At 34.9% G+C, this 26,852-nt stretch overlaps 4 protein-coding genes across 4 annotated transcripts; 2 read left to right on the forward strand and 2 right to left on the reverse strand.

Annotated features, from left to right (window-relative positions):
* Positions 1-108: 108 nt before the first annotated feature.
* On the reverse strand, positions 109-4,424 carry PKNH_0729100 (diacylglycerol kinase, putative; the record flags this gene model as incomplete). Its single annotated transcript, XM_002258548.2, has 2 exons — positions 109-148; positions 289-4,424. The coding sequence occupies 2 exons, from the start codon at positions 4,422-4,424 to the stop codon at positions 109-111; spliced, it is 4,176 nt and encodes a 1,391-aa protein (XP_002258584.2).
* Positions 4,425-6,161: 1,737 nt separating this feature from the next.
* PKNH_0729200 (peptidyl-prolyl cis-trans isomerase, putative) lies at positions 6,162-8,543 on the reverse strand (the record flags this gene model as incomplete). Its single annotated transcript, XM_002258549.1, has 4 exons — positions 6,162-6,488; positions 6,622-6,683; positions 6,847-8,165; positions 8,422-8,543. The coding sequence occupies 4 exons, from the start codon at positions 8,541-8,543 to the stop codon at positions 6,162-6,164; spliced, it is 1,830 nt and encodes a 609-aa protein (XP_002258585.1).
* A 997-nt stretch (positions 8,544-9,540) lies between these two features.
* On the forward strand, positions 9,541-11,071 carry PKNH_0729300 (conserved Plasmodium protein, unknown function; the record flags this gene model as incomplete). The annotated part of the gene is made up of 3 exons (XM_002258550.1): positions 9,541-10,470; positions 10,588-10,806; positions 10,961-11,071. 3 exons carry the CDS (start codon positions 9,541-9,543, stop codon positions 11,069-11,071), a joined length of 1,260 nt encoding a protein of 419 aa, XP_002258586.1.
* A 2,134-nt stretch (positions 11,072-13,205) lies between these two features.
* On the forward strand, positions 13,206-26,699 carry PKNH_0729400 (conserved Plasmodium protein, unknown function; the record flags this gene model as incomplete). Its single annotated transcript, XM_039113948.1, has 3 exons — positions 13,206-13,344; positions 14,037-26,467; positions 26,610-26,699. 3 exons carry the CDS (start codon positions 13,206-13,208, stop codon positions 26,697-26,699), a joined length of 12,660 nt encoding a protein of 4,219 aa, XP_038969584.1.
* Between the last annotated feature and the right edge of the window lie 153 nt (positions 26,700-26,852).

A 26,852-nucleotide genomic window follows, 5' to 3' on the forward strand; every position in this document is an offset into this window, starting at 1 on the left:
ATATATGACACGATAAATACGCTACGTGTAAAATAAAGGGCATGCAATTTTACAAAAAAAAAAAAAAAAAAAAAAAAAAAAAGGAGAATGGGCCTTTCCGAGATTGCATCAAATTGGGTCCTTAGGAGACAAAAACAAATATTGACACCTGCGGTGGGGAAAGAAAGAGGGGGAAAAGCGAAATTGGGAACGCCGTATGAACGAACGAACGAGGTGCGAGCTCACGGGGCACGCTTGGTGATGATGATGAGGGACCCCATTCGGCCGTCGGCTCCCATTGTGTCTTACTTATGAGTGAAATGCAACTTATGGATGTTAAGAAATCCAGGCTCTCCATCGTACTGGAAGTAAATTTTGTTTTTATTTTGAATAAACGTCTTGTCAATCTTTACCTTGATGTCACTCCCCTGGCAGAGTTTTATCGCACTGGACATACCAATCTGCACCTGAAGAATATGGAACATATTTCGAAACCCAATGACTTCAATGACTTTGTCATCCATCTTCTGCTTTCGATACTTTTGCTTCCATTTCTTTTGTCTGTAAAAGTCAAGTCTGTACGATTTGTATATGTTGCTATAGTCGAATGATTGCTCATTGGTGGGTGGGGAAGATTTTTCCTCCTGTTGTGGATGATTCACTCCATCACCCTGTGAAGGTGATGTAATCCCATTTGTTTTTTCATTTTGGAAAAACTCGGATGGATTGACATCCTCCCCAGGTGAATTTTTTAAAGTGGCACTTTTTATAAATTCCGCCATAGCCATTTTTTTATGATCATCAAAAGTGTGCCCAATTTTTTCCTCCCCGAAACTGTTGGAAAAAATTCTTCCATTTTTTTCATTTTGTAAATTATCATTCATTGAGCAGGCAATAAAGCTGCTATTGCTGGAGCTGTTGGTTGAATTGTTTTCATCCACTTGCTCTTTCATTTCCTTTTTACTTGTCCTCCTCCTTCTCACATGTTCCTGTTTCTGTCTATCCATGTCAGAATGGTAATGTTTATCTGTGTTGTCATCATCATCATCCTTCCATATTTTAACTCCACCAAGAAAGTAGGGAATGTTTATCAAGCACACACTTTCTATGTCCTCATCAATTTTTACCTTCTTTCCATCACAGTATAGTTTTATATTTTTGTTTAACTTATATTTGTATGTATTGAAGCAGAAGTCTCTAAAGCCTACTTCTCCATAGAGTATTTTATTTCCAATTCTGCTATTAAAAAAATGAGGAAATTTTTTCCTTATATTATCGAAATGGAGAGCTAATCTGGAGATAACTCCAAAGTCGAAATAGTTTATAAAGCTATTGTTTAGAATGATATTGTTGTTTAGGTCATATGCTTTCATATTCCATACATCTATATATTTGTTTTTTGCATTTTTCATTTTGTTTAAGTACACCAATGGGTCGTTATTGTACCCACACCCCCATCCTAGACTGTAACTTAAATCGTTTCCTGTACCTAGGGGAAGTATACCTATAGGTGCACATGCTATGTAAGATTCGAGAGAATTTTTGTTCGATTTCTTTTCTTTATCTTCCCTTTTGATAATTTTATTTGTAATTTCTTTTTGTTCACAAGAGCGTTGGCCGTCACCTTGGCGATTTTTTTTTTTTTCATTTGAGCGTATAACTTTGTAACCATTATCTATTTGGAAGATGACATCTTCATCACTTCGATTTGGATCTCCTGCTTCCATGTTGGGGATTCCATCGGTCAGGGATGTCTTCCCTTTTACATCCCTTTGGTAATTATCCTGGTAACCACCCGGGTAACCACCCGGGTAACCACCCGGGTAACCACCCTGGTGGGGTGTCACATTGTCCTCATTGCAGAGATACACTTGGGTGCCATCATCACACTCAGCGTTGCCGCTGTTAAGTGAATTTCCATTACTGTAGCTCAAACTGGTGCTATTACCAAAGTGTTGCTTATTTTCTTCCTTCTTTTTTGGGATCGCCCCATTCGCCTCATGACAATACGATGGCGAATTTTCATTTAATTTGGTTTTCATTGGCAAATAACTGCTTGAATTCTCCTTATAATCATGGTAAAGAATATTGTCGTACATTTTTTCATTCTCCTTGCCCCTCCGAGATTCAAAATATGGGTCTTCATTATTCTGTGTGCAATTACTATATATGACTGTGTTACCATTGTAGTACTTGTCCATCATGGAGTTTCCGTTTTGGAAGCTTTTCACCGTGCTTCCCTTGTAGGCTTCGTCTTCACACAGTTCTCCTTCGTTTTCTGCATCGTCATCCTTTTCTGGGCCTTTTTTTTTGAAGTTCTTCAGTTTTTCAAGGATGTACAGGTACTTCCCGTTTCCACACTTGGCTTCGGTTCCCCCCTTGTCCATATCCTTGGGGGTATTGCGCCCAGAGCTCCAGCTGTTGCTGTCAATATTCAAATCATTACTCAGGTGCTGCCGCAAATCGTCAATTATTTCGCCACTTAATTGGCTAATTAAGTCGCCCTTCAATTCACCATTCAGGGCGGCAGGATCGTCGATACGTCTATCGCCTGCAAATGCACCTTTCACCTTGGACGTTAGGTTCGGCGCCAACTGATCACTTTGATTTTCTCCCCACACGTGAGCGGTGCAGGATTCATTCCCAAAATATGTTTCTGCGTTTTCCTCACTTATGTTCCCCTCATCGTCACGGCAATGGTCACCGGAATTGTTTGCATCTTGTCCAGTAGCATTTTTCTCAGTCCTCTTTTTTAGGAAAAATGTGGTGGGTTTTTTCGCTTGCGCGGTGATATTATTTGCCCACTTCTTCCTAAGTGCGTCTTTATTGTGCTTCAACTTTGCCGTGATGTTCATGATGGTTTTATTTAGGAATGTATTTTTCGTGGAGAGAAATTGTTCATTTTTTTTATCACTTCCATAATACAGTTCGCTGTATTTCCCCTTGTTCTTTCCCTGCAAAGCACCCATGGCAACTTCATTTGCAAAAAATTTTAATAACGTGTCGATGAAGATGCTTATGGTTCCGTCTCCTCCACAGAGAAGGATGATTACTCTGTTGAGCCAAATCATTTCCTTATACATGTTCAGGGCATTTAAAACATTTTTTTCACTTTTTATACTTATGATTTGTAGGGGGTTAAAATACATGAGCAATTCTTGGTAGAGCTTTTTTCCAACTTGCCCTCCACTTTTTACATTTAGAAAAATGAGGAGAATTTTTCTACTACTTTTTATTTCATAGATTGGCAAATGGATTGGGAAGAAATTGAGAAGAAAGTTTTCATGCACCGAGATTATATTATTTTTTGCTTTTGAAGAATTGGGAAATGATTTAAATTTTCTCATCTTGTTAAACATGGAGAAGTGGTTTACATAATCGAGGCAGAGTTGTTCAGTTGGTGTGTGATTGCCAATAAGGGGTAGCTTTCCTCCTTTCGCATGATCCAGCTTCTTCTCTTTTTCGTTTCTTTCTTGTGGGCTCAACTCATCCGTTCCATCATCGCCGGTGGTATCATCCAACGCATGGGGAGTGTAGCTGAGTAGCAGTTCATCATTACCCATTTGTGTCTCGTTCACACGGTGGTAGGCATTCATCAAGAAGTCCAAAAGGACGTTTTCTTTAATGGCAACTTCGTACGGGAGAAGCACATACTTGTTATTTCCATAGTTACAAACTGCATCCTTGACTTGTTTTTTTTTATCATGTATTTGTTTTTTTTTTTTGGCAATTTTCGCTATGCAGTGGACATGAAAATATTTGTTGCACCAAATGCATTTATATATGTACTGTTTGGCAAAGGGGGGAAAGGAGAAGTAGGAGAATTTTTTACTGCAAATGTTGCATTTATTATTCCACATGCAGTTCCTAATTCTTATAAACTTGTGTTTATTTTTGAAGAACACAGCCGTTTTACAGCTCATCAAGTTGGAGTTGGGGGCGCATTCTATGTGGCACTTATTTCTGCAAACCACGCATTCGAAAATATCTTTTTTGTAAAAAATAAATGAGTAGATGCTTTCGTTGCATACATTGCACAATTCGGTTCTGTTGATACTTTTTAGGTCAAATATATGTGGGCTGTACGTTATGTGATAGAATTCGTTATTCAATTGTTCTACATTTGTGGGTTCACGCGCTTCGGGAAAGGTGGGTTCTACTATTTGTGCATCTTCATTGGCCGCCCAACATTTTTTATGGTCTTCCCCTATTTCGCCCGTTTTCTTATCATTTCCGTGGCGCACATTATTTATCTGTATATATATGTTGACCTTTTTCTTCTTTTTGTTTTTGCGACGAGCAAAGATAATACTAATGACCACTATGCACAAGCAAAAGACAAGCTTAAAAATTCCTACTCCTAGAAGGTATTCTTTGCATTTATTTATAATGGTCACGAGAAGATTTATATAAACATTTTTGTCCACATAGGCAAAATCTTCCATTTCTTCTGAATCTTAATTTGACTAGGAGAAGGGGGTAGTGGGCGGCATGTGTGCGTTGCTGACTCGACTCGCATTTTAAAGCCTTGGTCTTTTGCGCTGTGCGTTCTTGACACCTCTAACACTTTACACCTGTGTGTGTGTGTATATGTGTGTGGTGCTTCTAATTAGGTTTTAAATTATACACCTCTTCGTGCACCTTCCCTGTTTATCCATAGCTATACCAAGTGTAATCAAAAATCAGCAAGTGCGTTTTTTTTTTTTTTTTTTTTTCTTCAAGTTAAAAGTGTGTTATTTTTTGAAAACGCATTTCACTACTGCATTGTCGAGGGAAATTTCAAGAATTATGCATGTTATATGGCGTTAAAAGGGGGGTAGGGAAAACTGATAGACACACCTCAGGTAAAAGGAAAAGGAGCAATCTACCCCGTGAATACAAACTTGTGAGAAAAGTATTGATTTGGCTTCCTTCTACGCTGTGCTATTTTTTTTTTTTTTTTTTTCTATCAATGCATGTGCACTGCCTTTTCTGTGAAAACTTTTGGATAACATATTACTCAGCAAAGTGGTCTCCTCCGATTGCTTATCTGTTCGCCTATCTACCAGTGTGACGTTTGGGCAAGTTCACTAATACGGTGTTGTAGTACGTACACATATGTGAGCAACGCAAATGTCTTTACCTGTATACGTATATATTTTTACCTATTTATACATGTGGACATGCCCCATGCCGATTGCACTAATTTTACGCTGTCGGAAATGTACATGACTTTTTAATAACGTTGTTTTTCAGTGAATATCAATTTTATAAAAAAGTTAAAATGCATTATCTGCATCACTAATTCACATGTCTGTACTTTTTATGTTTTATATTTTTTCTAGTTAGAATCTAAATAGTATAAAAATAGAAGGCGGGAAAAAAAAAGAAAAAAATGTACCGTTTCGGTATAAACAAAAAAATATATAAAAAAAATTTTAATTGTATAAATAAAAAAAAAAAAAAAAAAAAAAAAACGCTTTCCCCAAATAGTTATATATAATATGGCGAATATATAAATTTTTTTTCATATAATTTTAAAATTAAAAGGAAAAACAACAAATTTGTTTTTTCTTAAATTTTATATACATACGAAAAAAATGATTTATGAAAAAAAAGAAGAATTAGCAAAGCGGTGAAGCAAAATATGTCAAAGGTTAAAAAATACAAACATTTTATGGAAGGCCAACGTATGTGTTTTTTGGGGCGCTGGCTATTCATTTGTAGGAAAAATATTATGTAATTTTCCGAGTGTAAAAAATGGGCATGGACACACAAGGGAAAGAAAAGGAAAAGTAAACGTAAGCGTGAGGGTAAAAAACATTAATTCCCAAAAAAAATTACTAAAAAAACAAAGAAGAAATTGACAAAATAAAGGGGAAATAAAAAAAAAAAAAATAAAATAAAATAAAAAATACACAACTGAAGGGACAGTTTACATATGCAGCATGACAGTGTGTATAAAACATTGTGTAATACTTATGAGTGACGTAATGGAACCTCAACGTCGAAAAAAAAAAAAAAAAAAAGTGTTCCACCTCTCCCCAAAAAAAAACGTTAACGGTGAAACAGCACTGATGTGCCTTTTTTATTCCGTTCCGGGAATTATGCCTTTTGGCTGACAAAAAAAAAAAAAAAAAAAAAAAAAAAAAACACGTCTATCTATTTGTATATATATTTTTTGACATGGAACTGCTTTAATTCTACCACTTGGAAAAATCCATTCTACTGTTCTGCTTCGATTTTGAGTGCGTTTCCTTTTTTAAAGGGTTCAGTTTTGGTTTGCTAAATTCTTCATTCGTGTTCGCTGTGTTCGTTGCTGCCGTTGCACTCTTCTTGAAGTCGTTCCAATTTATGTATTTACCGATACTGTCATTTTTATTCTGGACGTACTTTCCATCGTCTATGTAGCTCTCTGTGTTATTTTCCTGTCCTCTTTTTTCCTCCTCTTTCTTTCTCATATTTGCTTTCATTTCTTTTACCACGTCTTTGAACGGGTTTGTGTAAATGATGACGTCGTTCAGGGTGTGCTGAGTTTGTGAAGGGGATGGGGTGGGATGGATGGACAAGAGAATATATCCGTGTGTTGGTATGTAAAGATGAAAACATACATAAGTCGCTTATCCAGGGCAACGAAATTTTTGTCCATCTTTCATATATTACATCACTACTTGCAGCGGGGTCCAGATTTTTCAGCTTTTCGAGGGTTTCATTTCCGCCTACAACTGCATGGGGAATGCACAAAGGGTGTGTGGAGAAATGCAAAATAATGCGCGCAGTTAGTGTAACGATTTCGCTAGTTCGTCAGAACTTATGTTCACATAGGATATTTTCTTTTTCATAGGGACGCGCAAATTGCTGTGAAGTATGCAATCACAAACGCCTCACCTTTTCCCACGCAGGCATCCCCCGTGGTGTACTCCTCCGTCAGGCAAATGTAGAACATGTTGGAGTACATCTGATTGTAGTATCTAAAAAGGTACACATTTCCAAAACAGCTTTTCTCCGAAGGGGGCTTGTGCCCACTATGCTTCACATATTTAATTGCCACGTCACTATCGTCGTCGCTAGGTACCCCCATTATAGATTCTTTGAATGCCTGCATAGCCGTTTCGTCATTTATCTTGCTTCTCATTCTTCTTTTTTTTAATTTTTTTCTCCAATAAAATCCAGATGCTGCTAAATGGTAATTACTTTTACGGGAACCAAAATAAACAATGTCCTCCCTTTTATCCTTTTTAAAAATGTCTGTTTTGTCATAGTATTTATATTCACTGAGGAACAAAAAATTGTGGCATAACTTTGGCAACATGGAGGCGTAGAGTTCAATGTTGATCATGCCTACATCCGTTATGAGTCTCACGTAACTGTTTTTTTTGTTTTTTCGAACCTTCTCATAAATCATGTCTTGTACCTGGTTCTCCGGAAGGTATACAAAGTTGTGTTTGTACGTAACATTCGATATGGTTGAAGTTACACTTTGCGCTAATTTATTATCACTATAATTTTCACATTTTATTTTTATTTCATTTTCGCTCTCATCCTCTTCATCATCTGGATCAGCATATTTTGGAGGGAATAGGTATTTGCTATTTCCTCTTTCCATTTGTATTCCATCTATGTCTTTTATATTCTCAGTTTTATCATTTTTGTCTCCCTTTTTTTCCCAATGATGTTTCTCCATTTGGACATGTTCACCTTTGTCTTGCCCACTTTTTACATCCCCCTTTTTCTTCTGCACTTCGTGAAGGATACTCATAATGGCCCCATTATCCTGAATAGATTGAGCTTTTATTTTTTTCGCCTGAACATTGTTTTGGCTGAGTTCATTGGATTTGGTTACTTTAAGTAGGGGGTCCTGTAGGACAATCAAATCTGTCTTCTGCATGGGTTCATGTGTAATTGGATCAAACATGTCCTTCTTGTTCTGAAATAATTTGTATATCTCTGAGGAGTATACATTCCCCGTTTTTTTATTTAAAATAATTTTGGAGTGTTGATTAAAGTACTTTCTCGTCACTGGGCATATGTACTCATTATTGTGTTTGTAAAAGTTTGCTTTAATTAGATTTTTCAGGTCAATTCTTGGCTCCGCTTTTTTCCTTTCCTCCTTCCCCTTGGCCATTTCTTCTAAAACGCTCTTCTTATCGTATAGCCTTCCATCTTCATCACAGTAGGGATCGCTGAAGGGTCTTAGACTTATGCAGCTGAAGGGGAGAAACAACGTGGGCGAGACAAGGATCGTGTATATGGGTTGGACTCACTGTGAAAGGGGATGCCTTCACACGGGCGCAAAACAAAATATACAGTGGTGGGAAAATGTATTCCCCAGCGGGAATATATATGAACATATATATATACGTACGTGAGAACGCTTTTGTGATGCCCCGTACGTGTAATGTTTTTTTTGTTTTTTTGTTTTTCTCTTGGACAGCGTAACATATGTATGGTAAAACTGCTCACCAGTAATTAAAAGGGAGGAAGGTTGAGTTCCTGGATTTGTGTTGCTTCTTTATCAAGGCATCTCTTCTATACTCTGACTGCAAAATGTACAACTTATCTTTGCTGTGTTTGTGTTTTCCCATTGTGGCAAATTCTGGGAATTTCGCCGCGTAAATTTTGAAGCGTAAAAATTGTACGGGAGGGTTACCCGCGGATAGGGGAAATTTGCGTCAGTTTTGTTCCTTCAGCTGGATTTATTTTATTTTATTTCACTTTGTCGATTCGCTTCGTCCGTTTTATACTTCATCCCATTTGCGAGCACAAACTGGAGCATTCGTACTCTTTAGCGAGCTCCACACCGAGATGCACTTTTTTCCAATTGCGCCCCTGTTTTGAAGCGGCGCGGCCCAGTGCGCATGTTTCAGCTTGTACCTTAGCGTATTCAAAGCGAGTTGTGAGTTACGCTCATGCACGTGCTGAGAACACATCCAGTATGCACTATTTACCTATGTGTTCTTTTTTTTTTTCTTCTTTTTTTTTTTTTCTCTCCCAGTTCGCTTAGCCACATTTTACCACCTAGCCTATGCGAACGCTGCACAAAAGGGGAAAAATGACATGCAAAAATTGTATGTAGAAGCATAAACCCATTTTTACCATCGACGTTATGCTGGCGCGCTTCAGAAAGTATGACCCTTTTATGCTTTTCTCCCTGGACTACAAGTGGGCAGGCGCATAGGTATATATACACCACTGGCATAGGCTTATGGAAACGTGTACAATGTACATGTAGGGGGACTGCTCACACTGTCACAATTTTCAATCGCCCAATTGCAACGTTTTTGCGCGTTTGACCTGTTCAAGCCTCCTCCGACGTACAGCATGTAGCACGTGTGCCGCGTTAAAACACCCTGTGGAAATAGAATAACGCGTTTTCATTTTTCTATGTAGCGCCTTCCCATTCGATTGGGTAGTCTCTTCCCCCCATGATCACCACCCTCTCCTTCGTCTGGAAGTGAAAGTAAAAGGACATTTCTGGTTGGAAGCCTGAACGTGCGCGGATTTTTCATTTGATATGTGCAAAGGAGCTACATACTTGCTTGGTACATCCATGTGACACAGTGCCTACTCCTCCAACCCCTTATGGTGAAGTCGCTCGATCTAAACGCCTCACCATATGACACATCGAATGAATACAACGGATTATTTATTGGAAATATATTCAGTGAAATTCAAGATGAAATAAAGAACGAATATGTTACTGAGAAGTTTGAAAAGAAAAAGATTTCCGCACAACTGGGTGAGGGGAAAGGACATCATGATGAAGGCATTAAGGGAACTAGCCATTTTGCTCCTAGAGGGAAGATTAATATAGACGAATATGTAAATTTCGTAATCGATAAAAAAAATGAATACAAAAAAAAAAAGAAGGAATACCTCATTGAATATATCAATCAAGGAAAGATAAGAAAATTTCACTACAAAGACATGGAAATTTTATTTAAAATATTTTACCAGTTTTTGGATTTTCAAGAAAAGTGTTTATTGTGTTGCACATACTTGTCGTTCCCACATTTGTATCTTAAGGGGCGCCGGGAAAGAGGATGCAAAGGTTTTGCAGAGAAGTACCAACACAAGGGCTGCAGTAGCGGTAGTGCTAGCACGGCTAGTACTATTAGTGAATATTGTCGCCCCCGCTCGCGTCACCACGCTTCTGGTGTGCCATTTTGCGAATGTCTAGAAACCATTGGACGATCGAAACAATATCTAAGCGAGAAAAAGGACGACTACTACATAGACATGATTCACCTTTTGCAGCATAACGGATTATCCTTTTCGTCCAATGTAAAAAAAAATATTGTTATAAAGGAATTTACCAAAAATGCAAAGTTCACAGAATTTTATAAGTGCAATTCTGTTAATGAAAAATGTGTCAATACTCTCCCCCTTAAAGGTGTCGATACTGTAGATACAAAATATGTAAACGTATGTAGATACCTGGAGAAGCCTCGGCTGACTATTGAACACGTCAAGGCGCTAAACAGTCACACGGAAAACTTTACACCCCTTTTTGTAAGACAAATAGCACATTGGGTGCAAATCTGTTTTTTTTTTTCTTTTTTTCACTTCCCATTTTGTGTCGTTTTTCCCTCTATATTGCTATTTTTTTTTTTTTTTTAATTTCTTCAGAAGGTTCACAAGGCCAGCACGCTCTTAACGACGGTCGAAAAGAAGCTTCTAATCGAGTGCCTAAAAGTTATCAAGAAGATATATGTTTACGACAAAATAGACAAGCTAACTGTGATCATTTTTTGTTACTTGAGCAATTTATACAACGTGGTGATGCGCCTGAATGCGGAGTGTATTTTGAGTTGCTACTCGCGGAAGCATTTCGAATTTTTCCTATACGTAAGTGCGCAAAGTTGGTGGCTTTTATAAGCCGTTCGCCCTCCATTGCATGCATTTCAGTGTGTAGCATGTGTAAACGGGATGTTATCCCCTTATTTTATTAACCGATCTATATTTTATTGTTTTGTTTTTTTTCCTCCTCCCCCCACTGCAGTATTTCTTTCAAGAGAACCCCCCATCCGCTAGACGGACGAAAGTGCTAGCTATGAAAGTTTACAGGAGCGGTGATGGGCACGATGACCTCAGCGAGGATCACAACTGCTAGCGATTTTGTTTAGTTTTATCTTTTGTTTATAATTAAAACTTTTTTTTTTTTTTTTTTTTTTTTTTTTTTTTTGCATTTGCCTTGTTTATTCGAAGCATTTATTTTACCTCTTTATTCTGCTTTCCTCCCAGCCCATCAGTCATGCTTCCATATGGTTTATCCCCCTCTACGCAGAATTACTTAATTTATAATTCGAGCATGCTGCCATATGTACAGCTTAACCTTTTTTAAGTATTCTGCTTTACATGTAATGGCGCCCTCCCTCAGGGCATTTTGACATAGCATGCATACACTTAGTGTGTCATCCCTTTTGCACTTCCACAAGTGCTATGAATGGAGGAAAAATAAAATTGCAAAAGGCATTTCCTTTGTTTACGTCTCTTTCTTTATGCATCGAACAGGCAAAAACTTTGTAATACTTTTTTTTTTTTTGTTTTTTAAATTAACCCCCCCCCCCCCCCGAATTGGAGAATCACCATTTGTACGTGTATAGGCACGTGTGGGATTGTGTATATAGGACATGTGCGCTATATATACGTGTGTACTGTTATTTGAAAGAGCAATCCCCGCGAGTAATCTTTCCGCTCTACAAAGAAAACAGTTAGCACACTGTTATTCGCGTCCTAAGAGACGTAAAAAATAGTGGGAAAACGAAATGGCATAAAATAATTCCCAGTCCTGAGCAAAACCTAAAATGTTTTTTTTTTTCTTTAAGTGCGGTGCATGAATGAAACTTGACTAACTGGAAAAAAAAAAAAATGATGTTCCAAGAAATTTTCAAAAGCTTGTTATATATGTGTAAAAATACCACTTACAGGAAGAGTAACCCTTTTCGAGAATCGTAAAGGGGCAAATCTTTTATTTTATTGTTAGCATGTCATGGATTTGTTGCTGGAAAAAATAAATACATAAAACGATGAAAAGATGATAGAGTAGCAAATGGAAATATAATTATAACGTCAAAAAATGGAGAGAACTTTTAGCAGATCTATACACTTCCCACCGAAGAATATAACGCAGTGGCGTTATACATATGCGTGTAGAAATATATAAATGCAGTTTGTAAATTCTTACACGGTCATTTTATGCACGCATTTGTGCTGTGCATTCATTTTATGTATATAATGTTTGACATTTCTTTTTCTTTTTGTTTACAAATTTATTTAGGCGAATAGAATTTTGTTTTATTTTTATTTCTTGTTTGACTTCTCCCTTGTGCGTTTTTTATTTCTTTTCATTCCAGTTCTAAGCCAAGAACCAATTGGTCGTGTGAACAAACTCTTCACCTTTTTTTTTTTTTTTTTTTTTTTTTTTCTTTTTTTGCCATTTTTTACTTGTGCATTTTTTCCCAAATAGTATTGCTCTGAAGATATATTTTACAAATATGTAAGCCTATCAAAGCAGTTAGCCTTTTTCCTATATTCGTACTAAGACTTTGTCCCTGTGCTTTTTTTTTTTTTTTTTTTTTTTTTTTCATTCTTTTTGCATTCGCATAAAGGAGAAGTAAAGAGGATGTACATATATTTTTTCTTGTAGTTGCTTCAAAGCACGAACGTGATGAATTAGCCGAATGTATGTCCATGCACGCCTGCATACACCAGTTCGGAAACAGAATTAAGTGAAATCCGACTTGTGTGTATGCCTAATTGTACGCAGATTAGGTGGTGTTTTTTTTCACCTTGTTTTTGTACAGTACATCATATGCATTTATGTAAATCCCCCCGGGACATTCTTTTTAAAATGCTCTCCTATATACACTGAAAATTTCCACAAAAATTGTGAAACCGCAAAGTTCATTTTTGTCCTCGCTCTAATTTTTTCCTTTTGTTTTGTTCTTTATTTGTTAAGTGGCACACAATTGTATGGATGGATCGTGTGAATTGCAAAAGTGTAAATACCAAACTAATAGGAAAAAAAAGAAAAAGAACTTTAGAAAAACCATATTGAGAGATCTCAATACAATAATGCGAACACTAATGGGGTGAACAATAAAAAAGTACTCAAGAGAGCATAAAAAAAAAAAAAAAAAAAAAAAAAAAGCACACACAGAATATATTGTATCCAAGCCAGATCCATCTCTCCAATTGTTTTCCACAAAGTACACAGAATAATGCTGTAACGCAGGGAAGACATAATGGGAAATTGCAAATCGTATTCCGCGAACTTCAAAGTTTATAAAAACAACACAAACGAACAATATGAAAATTTAATATGTCACTTTGTGAAGCAGGATAACCTTAGCTTCTGCCAGAAGGCCTTCGTCATATATGAATGTAATTGAAAATTTTTTTTTTTTGAGCGCAGTGTGTAGAACGAATTTAGTAGTTCCAGCAATTGTCGGCGCATGTGCACATGTATATATATATTTATATGCATTCATGTTTGTGTGCATATGCTACCCCCGTGGCGAAGACCCCCTTCGCAATTGCGAAAATGTGCCTACCGTCCTCATATTTGTTGCATAGCATTCTTCTCATGCTTCCAATGTGTAACTCTCACCAGTTACGAGGAAAAATTGGTACTTTCGACTTGTCTTATGGTGAAAAAATTGCGTCCACATGAAGAATGCATACCCGTTTGTTTTTTAAAAAACATGCATGCTATGCAGATAACGTTATTCCTTTGAAGTGATATACACAACACCATTAGTGTCATGAACCAAGTGTGTGTTTTTTCCAGTTTCGTGCATATGCCCATGTTTTTTATGTATGTATCCAAGCGCATTTGTGTTGTTTGGATGTTTTTTTGTGTGTGTGTGTACACAGGGTTGGAGACTTATCTCCCCTTGTGGGAATGGCTGAAGGGATGGGGGGTAGCCCCCATCATGTGTATCGGTCGATATATGTGTGTATATGTGCTAACACCTGCGCGCGCATTCGGGGGCATTCCCCTTAACCAAGACGAATCTGTTCCTTTCTCATGTCTTTCCCCTTCCCCTTCCCCCCCCTCCCCCCTCTGTGTGTAGTCCTAAAGAGGAAGCCTGAATGTAAAGATGAGTGCGTGTACTATATCGCGCAATGCGCGAATAGGAAGAAGGTGAAAAATGCATTGGCATACCTAAGCGAAGAGTACAACATAGAGATTCTGAATTTTCTATTGAAGCTATTCAAAAAAATGAACAATGAGTACTATAACAATAGGAGTAATTTTTACTTCAGTAGTTATTATAATTACTTTCTGCGAGATGAGTCAAAATTTGCCAATTTTTACGAACAAATGAGCATAATACAGAGCATATATAATTTTGTGCGTCTAAAATATATCCTTGAGAATATCTGTCTTCATGTCTATTTTGAAGATTCGGATAACTCCAGTGAGCTTTACCAAGTAAATGACAACGTTGTGAAAAAAAATGTTCACACCAATGAATTTGTGAAGGAAAAGTCAATTGAGTTATTTCACCTGAACAAAAAGCTACTTGGGAATTTATCAACAGAAAGAAAAAAAATGATGTATTCAATAAAAAGGAGTTTTATAAACATCGAAGATTTTTGTAGAAACGATTTAAGCTGCAACGCATTTTATGACTTCAGAATGGCCAATGTTATGTGTCTCTACATTTTGAATAATAATTATAAAATTAAGTCAATTTTATATAATATATTTACTATTTTATTTTTTATAAATAAGTTTGTTTCTTTGTACGGATCAGAACAGGGAGACGGTGCAGAAAAAAATGATGAAAATGAACATGTAGGAGGGGAAGTATGCTTTGATGATAAGGTCAAGTACTCCTTGGAACACAGAAACGTGTATGCCACGTACTTGTTCGTCTGTTTATGTCTAAGCTTTGATAAGAAAATCGAAGAAGACGCCATATACAATGCGAACGTTAATGTAAATCAGAAGGGCGTAACCTTCGTGAAATGTGTCAACGAGTTTTTAGACATTTGCACCTACTCACAGAAAAAATTAAATAAATTTTTTTCACAAGAGAATAAAGAAAGGAAAATCTATCACTGTTCAGTTAGAAGTATCAAAAATGCGTACATGAATCATAACCTTGTAAATTCTCATTACATATGCTGGAAAAGGTACATAAAAAGTGTGTTAAATGTTGGGAATAGTAATTATTTTATAAAAAACAATATGATTGTTTTTTGTTTTATTTTGTTTGAAAATTCCTGCACCGCTCTTTCCCGAACGAGCAGCAAAAAAAGCAACCTCGATAATCGGGGTAACAAATCGTTCTTCGAATTTAATAGAAGTTTGTTCCGGAAGGGGAGTCAGGTGTATGAAGAAAAGGTAACGTTGCGTAGAAAGCTCTGGCGAAAGGTAGTGAGGAGCATAAAATTCAGGCACAGCAGTAAGAAAAGTTATTACTACAATGCGGATGGTAGTGCTAATTGCGAGGAGAACGATAACTACAACGATAACGATAAGGATAACCAGAGCGACGATAAGTCCGAAGCCAAAACGACCCAGTCGCTCAACTTGGAATTAAAAAGAACCGATAACGTCGAGTTTGACCTGAACAACGTAGCTCTTTTTAGAGTCGATTTATACCACCTCAATTTGGAAAGTAAAGACAAATTTGAGGAAAACGTACAGAATTATGTAAAATTGTATACCATCGAAAGGAGTAATAACAACCACCGCTATGTGAGTAAAAAAATTGAAAATCAAGCGGACCACGAGTTGGTACAGACGGTGAGGGAGAACATCGTGCACATAATTAACGTTTTAAAAACAATGAAAAATAAAGAAATATGCTATATATCGCCCGCCAATTATTACGATGAATCGTATGGTAAAATAAAGAAGGAAAAAAAAACGTTTCCAAATGGAAGTGACACACGAGTGGAAAGCAATGACAATTCTAATCGATCCAAAAGTACAGATAAAACTTTTAAAAAGGAAAGGGGGGAAGACACTAATTTGATGAACAAAAATTATGTCCATTTTGAATCTCCAAATTATATAAATGAAGAAAATAGCACTAAACATTTGAATGAATCGGAGGAAGGAAAAAAAGGGCCCTTCGGTTTTACAACACAAAATGAACTCAAGAAACCGTTTTTCATTGGCGTACACGATACCTTCGTTCCGTTCGAAATGGACACACTGATTCTGAAAGGAACAAATTTGAATTGTGCACAGGAGGAAGTGATTAAAAAGGAGGAGAAACTGTACAACCAGGTGGCTAGCCATGCCAGGTCTATCACGAAGGGGCATGGACACAGCGGAAAGGGAAGCGGAGAATCAAGTGAAGAATCGTGCCATAAAAAAGAGGAGGTACTACGTGAAGATGACAATTTAAAACGGAAAAAACGTTTCTCTTGCGGAAAGGTGCAGAACGTTATGAGCAAAAAGAGAGAAGAGGAAATTTTCTACATGCAAAACTCTCAGCCTGAAAAGAATACGAACTGTGCACATTTTGGTAACACGTATAAACAAGAAAAATTATTAACTTCATTGGAAGAACTCACAAATGGAAAAGAGTTGGAACCAATGTTGAAAAGGTACAGCTTTGTAGATAATGCAAAACATATTAAAGTGGCGTTGAACAAGTTGAGTCGCACCATGAGGAAGAATGGCAACGTAGAGACAAGCAGGAACAGCCCCAGTTGGAAAATTCGGCCCCTCCATGAGGTCACACGAATAGACAACGATGCGAAAGATTCCAAATGCAAGAATCGTGTAGAGAAGCAAAGGGGGGCTGAAATTAATGGGAAAAAAGAGCGAGTACAGAAGGATGAGGAGGAAGAAGAAGAAGAAGAAAATGAAGAAGGGAATCATTTGAGAACCCCCACACTTGATGTGCCAAATTATGAAGAAGAAATATACCAAAATGATAAGCCTGATTGTTTTAAAATATTTGTACAACACAAACCGGTAGGGGAAATAAACCCCTTTGTGAATCACAAATATGTAAACATCAATTTTGATATGTTTAAAATACACGGGGGAAGGAAGAAGTTACTTCTGAGTACGTATGTGAGCACAGATAAGGCCATTCCATACAAAATTACACTGAACAGGGGTGAGCAATTTGAATATATGATGGATCTGTTATTTCTGCATTTAAATTATAATAGGCTGTACTTTGTGTACATTCCGAAGAAATATATATGCGGAAGTGGCTACCCCAATGATTCCAAGGCGAAAAATAACCCTTTTCTGAATTCCATGTGTTGCAGTTGTGATATAGTGCTAGAAAATTTGCGTATAACCCCCGGTGAAAGTTTGAGAAATTCTCCAGTGGATATGCACGTGTCTGCCTACTTCGAAAGGACCCATTTTGTGGAGGTCATTTTGCTTCTTCTGGTTGACATGGTGAAGACGTACAGCAAAATAAAGAAGTTGCAGTGCCATTTTGACAACAAGTGTAAAGAATTTATAAAAAGTTTCTACCACTTCTTTGTTGAAAAAATAAAAAAAGGAAATAACATTTTTTGTAAAGAAAAAAAAACGAATATTTTATCAATTACCAGCGGTTTTCTCAAAAAAACAAGTGCAAAGAGCTCTAATCAGGAAAGTGTACTCAGTAACGATTTAAACCTTTCCTCCATAAAACGTCGCTCACTTTTTAATGAGAGATACGCAACCGGGAAAGAGGACAGTAATGTGGAGGCCAAGTCACTGATCATGATGAATATGTCTTCCACTCTCCATTCGGAGCCCTGCATGAGTAACGCAGATGTGGGAAAAAACGCCACTTGCGGCAAAGCTGACAATACCAGCGCCAGTGGTGGTAACAACTGCAGCATCACGATTGCTGAAGAAGGGGCAAGCGCACTGAGCAGTTTCCACCTACACAAAGTAAACGTAGAAAACCCCCTCGACGTAGGATACAAATACAAAAATATATACATAAAAATAATCGACCTCAGGTTATATGAATTCATCTCGGATTATGTAAACTACATAAGGGAAAACAACAGCTACTATTACCTGAGCCCGTATTTATTTGTGTACAAATTCAGGGATCTGTGCTTCCTGTGCATCCCTGTGTGCAACAATTTCTATTTGATTTTCCACCTTTTTTTTTTCCATCTGCTAAATTGCTCAAATTTTTTCAACTACAAAATAAGCTTCAGCAGAGGTACGAATGAGGAGGAGCCTTCCAAAGGGAATTACATCGAGCACAGTAGTAACAACTTCTTGTATATTAATAACATAATAAGGATATTAAATGTCCACAAAAATAGCAAAACGTATATGAAGTACTGCTCCCTGTTGAAGGAACCACAGAATAGTAATACCATTTGCCAGTACTACAAATGGAAGAAGAATAAAATAATTATCGATATTAGGAACTCTTTTTCGTCTCCCTATTTTATTCGCACGAAAAGTTTTATCAGTTTTATTGAGAGCACAAATTTACACATAAATCTGAAGAAACTATACCTGAACAAGGATTACATGTTTTCTCTCAAATTAGACAAGAAGAATAAGCCCCCGAACGAATGCTATTCCAATGCTAACGATATCATTTTTATGTTTAGCTATTATTTTAATATTTACACCTACTTTTATGGTGAGAAAAACAATAACCCAAGTAAGGAGTTGTTTCACTATAATAGGTATATCATCATTCCCTATTTCAAAGATGTGTATATAGGGCGTCATAATTTACATATTTATTTGAAGATGCTGGAAGATGAGCATACTAAAGAAACGTTTAGTGACAAAACATGCTTGGATGGGGATGAGAGGAGTAGTAACGAAATGTACGATAAGATGCAGGGAGATGATAAAGATTTAACCAAAGGAGAAGAGGAAAAGAAGGCATATAAATACTCCTTTATTTACAATTTGTATGAAAACTATGGAGATATTTTTATAAATTATTTTTACCATCTGTTAAATAATCTAATACTAGAAATAGTGAACGAAATAAAATTAAATAATTTTTTAAGCATCCGAAACTTCCTACAATTATTAAACAAGTATGAAATAAATTTTGACACATTTTTTTGGGTTCTCTATGATAATTATGTAAATATTTACAAAAAATATTGTGCTCATGCCGCATTAGTGAAATTTTTTAACAATAATCGAAGTGAGACCTGCGATTTTGATTATTTAAAAAAAATTAAATACAATTTTTGCAACAAGAAGAAGTTTTATGTTCGAAGAATTTTGGTATTTTCAGTATGTGTCTTGTTGGCCTTTATTTGTAAACGCATATTAGAATTCTTTGTGACAAATTTGAACTGCCCATACGAAAGCGTATTCAGTGTCATTTGTCACTTCTTCTTTTCAAACAAAAAAAGGAGGGAACCAAATGATAATTTACACTTAAATCTGCTCAAGTCCATTTATTTTAACTTATTTTTGTCACTCAGTTTTGTCCTACAGTACATTCCGCTAAACGTTCAGTACTTGAATTTGTTTAAAATTATAAGGAAGGTTAAAAAGTATAAGATTATTCTGGCCTTTTGTTTAAACTATATATGCGGTGTAAATTTGCCCTTTTATATCTTCCACGAGTTTCAGCATATGCCCCAAAATTTGCTAAACGAATTTTTTTCTCTGAAGAGGGAAGACACGTCGAACAACCCCTGCAGCCACGTTGAATTAAGTAACGAAAAAAATGCAAACGAATGTAAAGATACAACGTGTTATGCTGAAAAGGAACAAATCGAATGGGTGGATGAAAATGCCGATTATAACATTCCTGACGATTCGTTACCCGTATGCAGAAACAAGAAGATGAATAAGAAAATTTTAAAGCGTTATCGTTACAAGGCTGAGAAGAAAAAAAAATGGAATCTTGTGAATCTCATGATTAAAATTCATTGTAATGCCGGTCCACGCACATTTACATTTCATGATTTTACCCATGCTTCAGACAACATTCTCACGTACTTTTCCAATAGGAATATTAACCATTTGAAGCAAAGCAGGAGCACCCATGGAGATTTCTTCTCCCTGATATATTCCCACTTTGTTAACTTTCTGTTCGCATTCTGTCAAAGGGGAAATAATTTCGGGTTAAGCGAACTTCAAAGTGGACCAAGTGTAAATTATTCGAATGGCGAAATGGGGGACACTGAAATGGTAGCAACAAGTGAATTATTAAATGATGTCACTAAAGAAGTGTCAACCTTTTGTGAAAATCCAAATGAGTATTTAAAAGAGCCAGGCGTGGCGCTACACAGTTGTAACAACATGTTCAGTTTCGGCCTCCGTGCCGATTTCCCATTTTTTGGGGTACATAAACTAATGGAAGAAAATATTTTCCATGTCCTTCTGAACATAATCGAAACACATTATTCTCACCTACTAATAATTCTACCGATATTTATGAAAGAGAACTTTAACCTCCTAACGTACGATTTAAAAGTGTACCTAATAAATATATTTTTTTACATATTCATTAGAACAGATAAGTACAAAATATGCGACATGAATAATAAAAAAAGACAATTCACCAGAGCGGGTAAGAATGGTTCTGTAAAACAGAAGCAAAATGACACTTTGCGCGTTTGTCGCAGGAACGATATGTCAGGTGAAACGAGCACAAAGAATTTTTTCCTCAACATCAGATTGGATTATTCGACAAGGAACTACCTAGAAATAATAAGAAGAGAAGGAAGGTACGCCCTAAGTGATAGTCCCAATATAGATGAGTACGAATATGGATGCAGAAACGAAGCTGAAACGGGGAATGACGAAACTGAATACGAAAGTGAAAATAAAAGGGAGACAGAAAATGAAGCAGAAACGCAAACCGAAACTGATACTGACTTTGATGGAGTGAACAAAAATGCAAAGGAACATGCAGTTTTTGAAAGGGAAGAAGGTTCTATCGGGAATATGAAGGAAAATATTAAAATGATCCTTCTAGATAATGATTACAACGTGTACTTAATAGAATTTTTCTTTAAAATTGTTTTGAGGATAATTCCATTTTTTAAACAGAAGAAGAAAAATAAGAACCCAAGCTCAGAGAAATCGACTATTATTTACAACGTTAAGATAATACTAAATTTTTTTAGATCATTTCAGAACGTCATTTTATCGATGAGAAATAATTTTCATGTATTTATTTACTACTTTTTCATAAAAGGTTATATATCACTTATTTTGTTGAACACACATAGAGCGCTGAAATGTTTTAAGAAAGTTTTTGTCCTCATCGTATTCTTTTTTGGAAACCCCATAAACTCCCTAAACAGTCACCCATTTTTAGTGTACGTTACGTACATTTTGTATGTGCTAACAGTTTTATCCAAGCTGAACGTGGTAAATTTTCACGAACAGGTAAAGCAAGAGGAAAAAAAAATGATTAAAGATGGCGCGAATGGAAAAAGACCCACGATTCAGAGTGATAGCATCAAAAATGATGAGCAGTCAGGTAGTCACCCACGAAAGAAGAAAGAATCAGCGGAACAGAAGGAAGAAAGGGGAGAAAAAAACATGTCATTGGGGGAAGACAATGCTCCGCCCAGCAACGCGTGGCTGAAACAAAAATATGAAGTATGGATGTACCTGGAAATAATTCGCACCATTAAGAGAAATTATGTAAAATTTAACAACAACATATATTTAGTTCCTTTGAATTATTTATTTATAAACATGAAAAAACTTTTTAAGGAATATTTGGACGAATTAAAGAGGGTTCAAAATTTTCAGAAAACGGATGATAAGGATAAAATAGACAAAAGTTTAAAAAGAAAAAAGACAAGTTTACCAAAGAAAGAAAAACTTGAGGATAACTCCATATTAAAAGAAATCAATCTAAACGACAAACTGGAAGATAAGAGCTTTCTTATAAACATTAATAACAGCTTTGTGTCATTATACCCTACAGTTAAAAATGTGAAGGTTCCGAAGGCCTACCTGAAGGGAGACATTGATAAGTCATTCCCATCGACCGAAGATTTTATGAAAAGGACAAATATGTCTGAGCAGAAGCCGATCGCTTATGTGAAAAATAGGAAAAAAAAGGAAATCCAAGATGTTGACGAAGTGAAGAATATGAAAGGTGATCACAAGACAGGTGAACAAAATATGGAAGGAGAAGTGGCATCAAAATTGGAAGAAACTGCGGAAGAACAGGCAAATGTAAGGCAAAAGAAGGAAAAGAAAAATACGCACATTAACGCAAGTGATTTTCCAAGAGATGGTTTTCCCCCGGAGAAGGAAGAAGCCGCAAAGGACAAATGCGCCAAATCAGTTTACGCCCGCGTTGACAAAAAGGATACTAGCAATCTGTTATTGTACAACCTAATTTATATCAACAAAATGAACAGAAAGTTGAACAAGTGCAATTTTGTTTCCTTTAATTTTAAATATGACCATTATAAAAAAGTAATATCAGATTATAGCAAGTATTACAAAATAATATTGGAAACTTTTAAGAGGAAATTGTGCGAATGTTACTATGCTTACACTTTTGGGAATAACGAAAATGGAAGCCTTGCTATTGGAACTCCGTCCTACCTAAAATTGTCTCCAACTATTGGTTCGATGGGATATGATAAAAACAAGAGAAGCATAAAAAAGGGTACAGATTTTTGGTTTACCAATAATTTGCAACTAATACCAATTAAAGTAAAAAAAATGTGCATGAATGAAGGTATGATTTCGATAATTGATAAGAAGCATAACTTGTACATTGGTGGCAATAACACTTTCTTTGAAACTAGGAATAAATTAAATTTTAAAGGGAAGAATACGAAATTAAAAAATAACGAAAAAAGGAAAGTCAAAAATAATCCAAGAGGCAGTAATGGAAAAATAGAAATTGACAAATTCTTTACAAATTTAAGATTAAAAAAGATGAAAAAGCAAGAAAAGAATTTTCTCGACTATAATAGTTCCTCAGGCGACAGTGACATTTTACTCTTTGGAAATTCATCGGGATATAATGATATTACAAACTCTCTAAAGCCGATGTTTCATTGTGAAAAATTAATTGATTGTTACAAAAGTGTGGATCATAAAAATAAGAGTCTATGCAACTGTACTATGTGTTGCACGCCCTTAAATGTTATATCAGATAACTTCAGCTCTTGCGAAAGTGACGTGTGCTCCCCGTTTGATAGTGAAGATAGTGACGTCACCTATATTAAAGTTAGCGATGTAGATGAAATAAACAAAAATATGAATATAAATATGCTGCTTAAGCGTGATACAGATAAATCCTTCTATGTGAAAAAAAGAAATTATTATTTAAAAAAAGTGTCCATAGACAATTTTAACATTTATAACTCTATACTATATTCTTCGTCTTATGCAAATCAGTATTTATCGTATGTTCTGCCCAACCATAGAAGTTCCACGAAATTAGTGAACAAATTTTTTAGACAAATTTCTAATGAACATTATGGAGAAAGGGTTACCAATAATTTAAAATATGATCCAAATGAAACTGTAGACGGAGAAAAAAGGAATTATGATGATTATAAATATTCAAAAAAATACATGAAAGGGTTAAAAAAAAAAAATTCTAGAGGAAACTGTAAAAAAATTGCAGCATCAACCAAGGGCAAAAGTGAAACCATATTGCTAGATAGCAATCTTAATAACAACAAATTCATTTATAATTTTATTCATGATATAAAAAGTAGAGTAAAATTTATTGATATTTACAATGGTGCAGATTTTGTCATTTCCATAAACAATTTTGGTCATGTGTATTCATGGGGAAACAATAAATATGGATGTTTAGGGACTGGCGATAGGATCAATAGATACGCGCCTACGTTAATTAATCCTGGCCATTTTTTTTTGTATGATTTTGAAAAGTTACAGATACACACGAATTATAAAACAGAAATAAAAATTAAGGGGTCAGAAAAGATAAATAGCAAGTGCTGTGAAAATATTTTGTACAATTCTTTAATCCTCGAAACAATAAAAAAGAATATTTACAATAAAAATAAGAGTTCACAAAGTACTTTAAAGGAGAGCTCTGTAAAATGTAATGACAGTGACGGAAAGTTAGGAAATTCAAGCAATTTGTTAAATGGAAATAAATACAAAGATGAAGACTTTTTCACCCTAAAAACAAACAACATTTACACTTCAGAAAATATGTTTAATTTTGAAAATTTAGAAGTTAAAAATGTAGTTATAAGCGTACACAAAATATACGTCCCCATTAGTTCTATATTCTGTGGAAATAATCATGTCTGCGCTTATTCAAATGGATCTATATTTATGTGGGGAGAACAGAAACTAGGTCAAACATCTGTTCCTTTCGAAAACATTTACTTTGATAGCTTTAACAAGTCGGAATTTTCGGATAGTGACTCAAATAATAATTGTAAAAAGAAGAAAAAGGAAAATAACAAAAATAAAATGTCAGAACTTTTATCTTCTTCCGTGTCTTCATCAATCACGGAAAGTTACTACTTTAATATGATAGACAAGAAGAAAATAGGAAATTTAAAAAATAAGTTTAACAAGGGTAAACTTTCGTTTTGCAAAAAAAAATTCAGTTTTAACGTTGAAAATCCCATTCAAAATAGTTTTAACATCACAAATAATGAAATACTACTCAACAACAGAAAATTAAAATTACACTCCAATTTAAATTCCATGAATAATATAAAAAGGAAAAAAATTAACAACAATTTAGTTCTTGTTCCAATTCAAGTCTGTATATTTAATTTATCATATAGAGTTAAAAAGAATGAAAATAATGCTAATAATAAAATAATCAGCATGGATTCAATCGAGGCTAAGGACAACTGCAGTGTAGAAAATTTAATAAATTTACATTGCAATTTACATGATCTGGAAAATGATGATGGTAATGATAATAACAGAAATATTAATAAGACCTCGCAAAAAAAAACACAACCACAAAATGGCAATTTAAAAAGAAAAAACAGCTATATTAGGATATTTGAGTATCTGGAAACTTTTATAAAAGCAGAAGTAGTAAACATCTACATGAGCCTTTTTAGAAATGATATAAATATCTACACCAATATCCCGAATAATGTTAACATAAATCCTTATATTTATGGAATGAAGTTTTATGATTACAACTTTTACGATGAAAAGTATATGAATGTGCAAGATTACTATAGTGAAACGCATAAGAGAAAAGAGTGTACACATAACAGTAATAAAAAATTAAACGTTTCAAATGGAAATGATTGTAAAAATAAATATGATGATTTACATAAAAAAGGAAATGGTGAAAAGGGCATTGATAAAAAGGATTATGGTAATTCGCTCAATTCACAAAAAAAAATTGATATTCTTAATGTTGATGATCCAAATAAATTTGTAAAATTAATGAAAGAAAACGAAACTATTAATCCACAGATTTACGAATATATCGAGAAAGAAGAAACTGTATGTATCAATATTAAACTAATCATCTTTTTATTTTTATTTGTAAAAAAAAAGTACATGACGATTTTCTTGAACAGTATTTTAATGGTATCCAATGTGTCTTGTGGCGAGGCAAATACTGTAATAACGTGCTTTAAAAGAAGCATATATGATAAATATTACCAATATATAATGAAAAACATTACTTGCTCAGAAAATTATAAACATATAGAAAGCGAGAAAATGAAGTCAAAAATGAGTACGAACATTCCTGAATGCTATTTGAGCTCAGCAAGTGAATTAAGCGATTTCATATATAGAAATGATATATATGACATTAAAAATTACACCAGCGCAATTGTAAATTGGGGAGATAAATCATTTGATGAATTTAAACTCATGAATTCAACCTATTCGTGTTCCGACACATCACGTTTATATCGTATGATAGAAGAAATACTGGCACATTACATGTGCATCTATGTATGTGGAAGGGATACAAACAATAACTTATGCGTAAATAATATTAACCAAAGTGTGTACACCTTTACCCGAATCACTAATAACTTCTTTTACTATAATTTTAATAATTTTTTATTTTTGTACAAGTACAATTATTACCTATATTATATACACAAAAATAACGTTCACATAAGTCATGATAACGACACAACGCATATACAGAATAATCCCCTTACGACTTTTAAAAATATATTTAACACATTTGCAAATAAGGAAAATAATACAGATATAACAAATTCGAAATCTCAAGGTATTTTTCCAAACCAGTTTATAATAATAAAAAAAATTGTCTGTAGTAACACTGTAACGTGTGTACTTGACATACACAATAACATATATATGGCAGGGGACCTGAAATACTATTTTCCTAATTATTTTCAACACGTGGCCTATGGATCATCACCTTTTATTAAAATTAATTTGAATAATACAAAGACCATAAAGAGCATATCAATTAATGAAAATAATATATTTCTGATTTATGATGACAACTCTTTAAAAATATTAGGTTATAATGATTACATTGATTTTTTCAAATATAACCACCCTGTATTTTTTACTAATAAGCATAACAAGAAGCACCCTTATAATATTTTAACAATACAAAATTCCGATTTTTTAGTAAAACAAGTAAGTGTTTGCAATCTTTAATTTTTTCTAACATTATAACAACTTGATATATTATCCAAATGTACATTTTTATTCTAAACTATTTGGTAAAAATAACTTATACGTGTGTAAATGCACTTCCCCTTTTTTTTTTTCTTTATAGGTGCACGCTGGAAATAATTGTGCTGCTTTTGTTATGAAAAAGAAAAGAGGGAAGAAAATTCCCAAAAAATCAATTAAGCATTTTAATTAAATTGAAATCCTTTTTTTTTCTTGTACATGACACATTTTTCATATGAAAATGTTTCCTTATTTTTTTTGTTTTATATGTACACACCCTTTTTTTTATAATAAATTCCCTAATTTTTTTGTTTTTAATACTGTTTATTTTAACTGTTAATTTAGG

Source organism: Plasmodium knowlesi, assembly GCF_000006355.2.
Source record: "Plasmodium knowlesi strain H genome assembly, chromosome: 7".
Taxonomy (NCBI): Eukaryota; Apicomplexa; class Aconoidasida; order Haemosporida; family Plasmodiidae; genus Plasmodium; species Plasmodium knowlesi.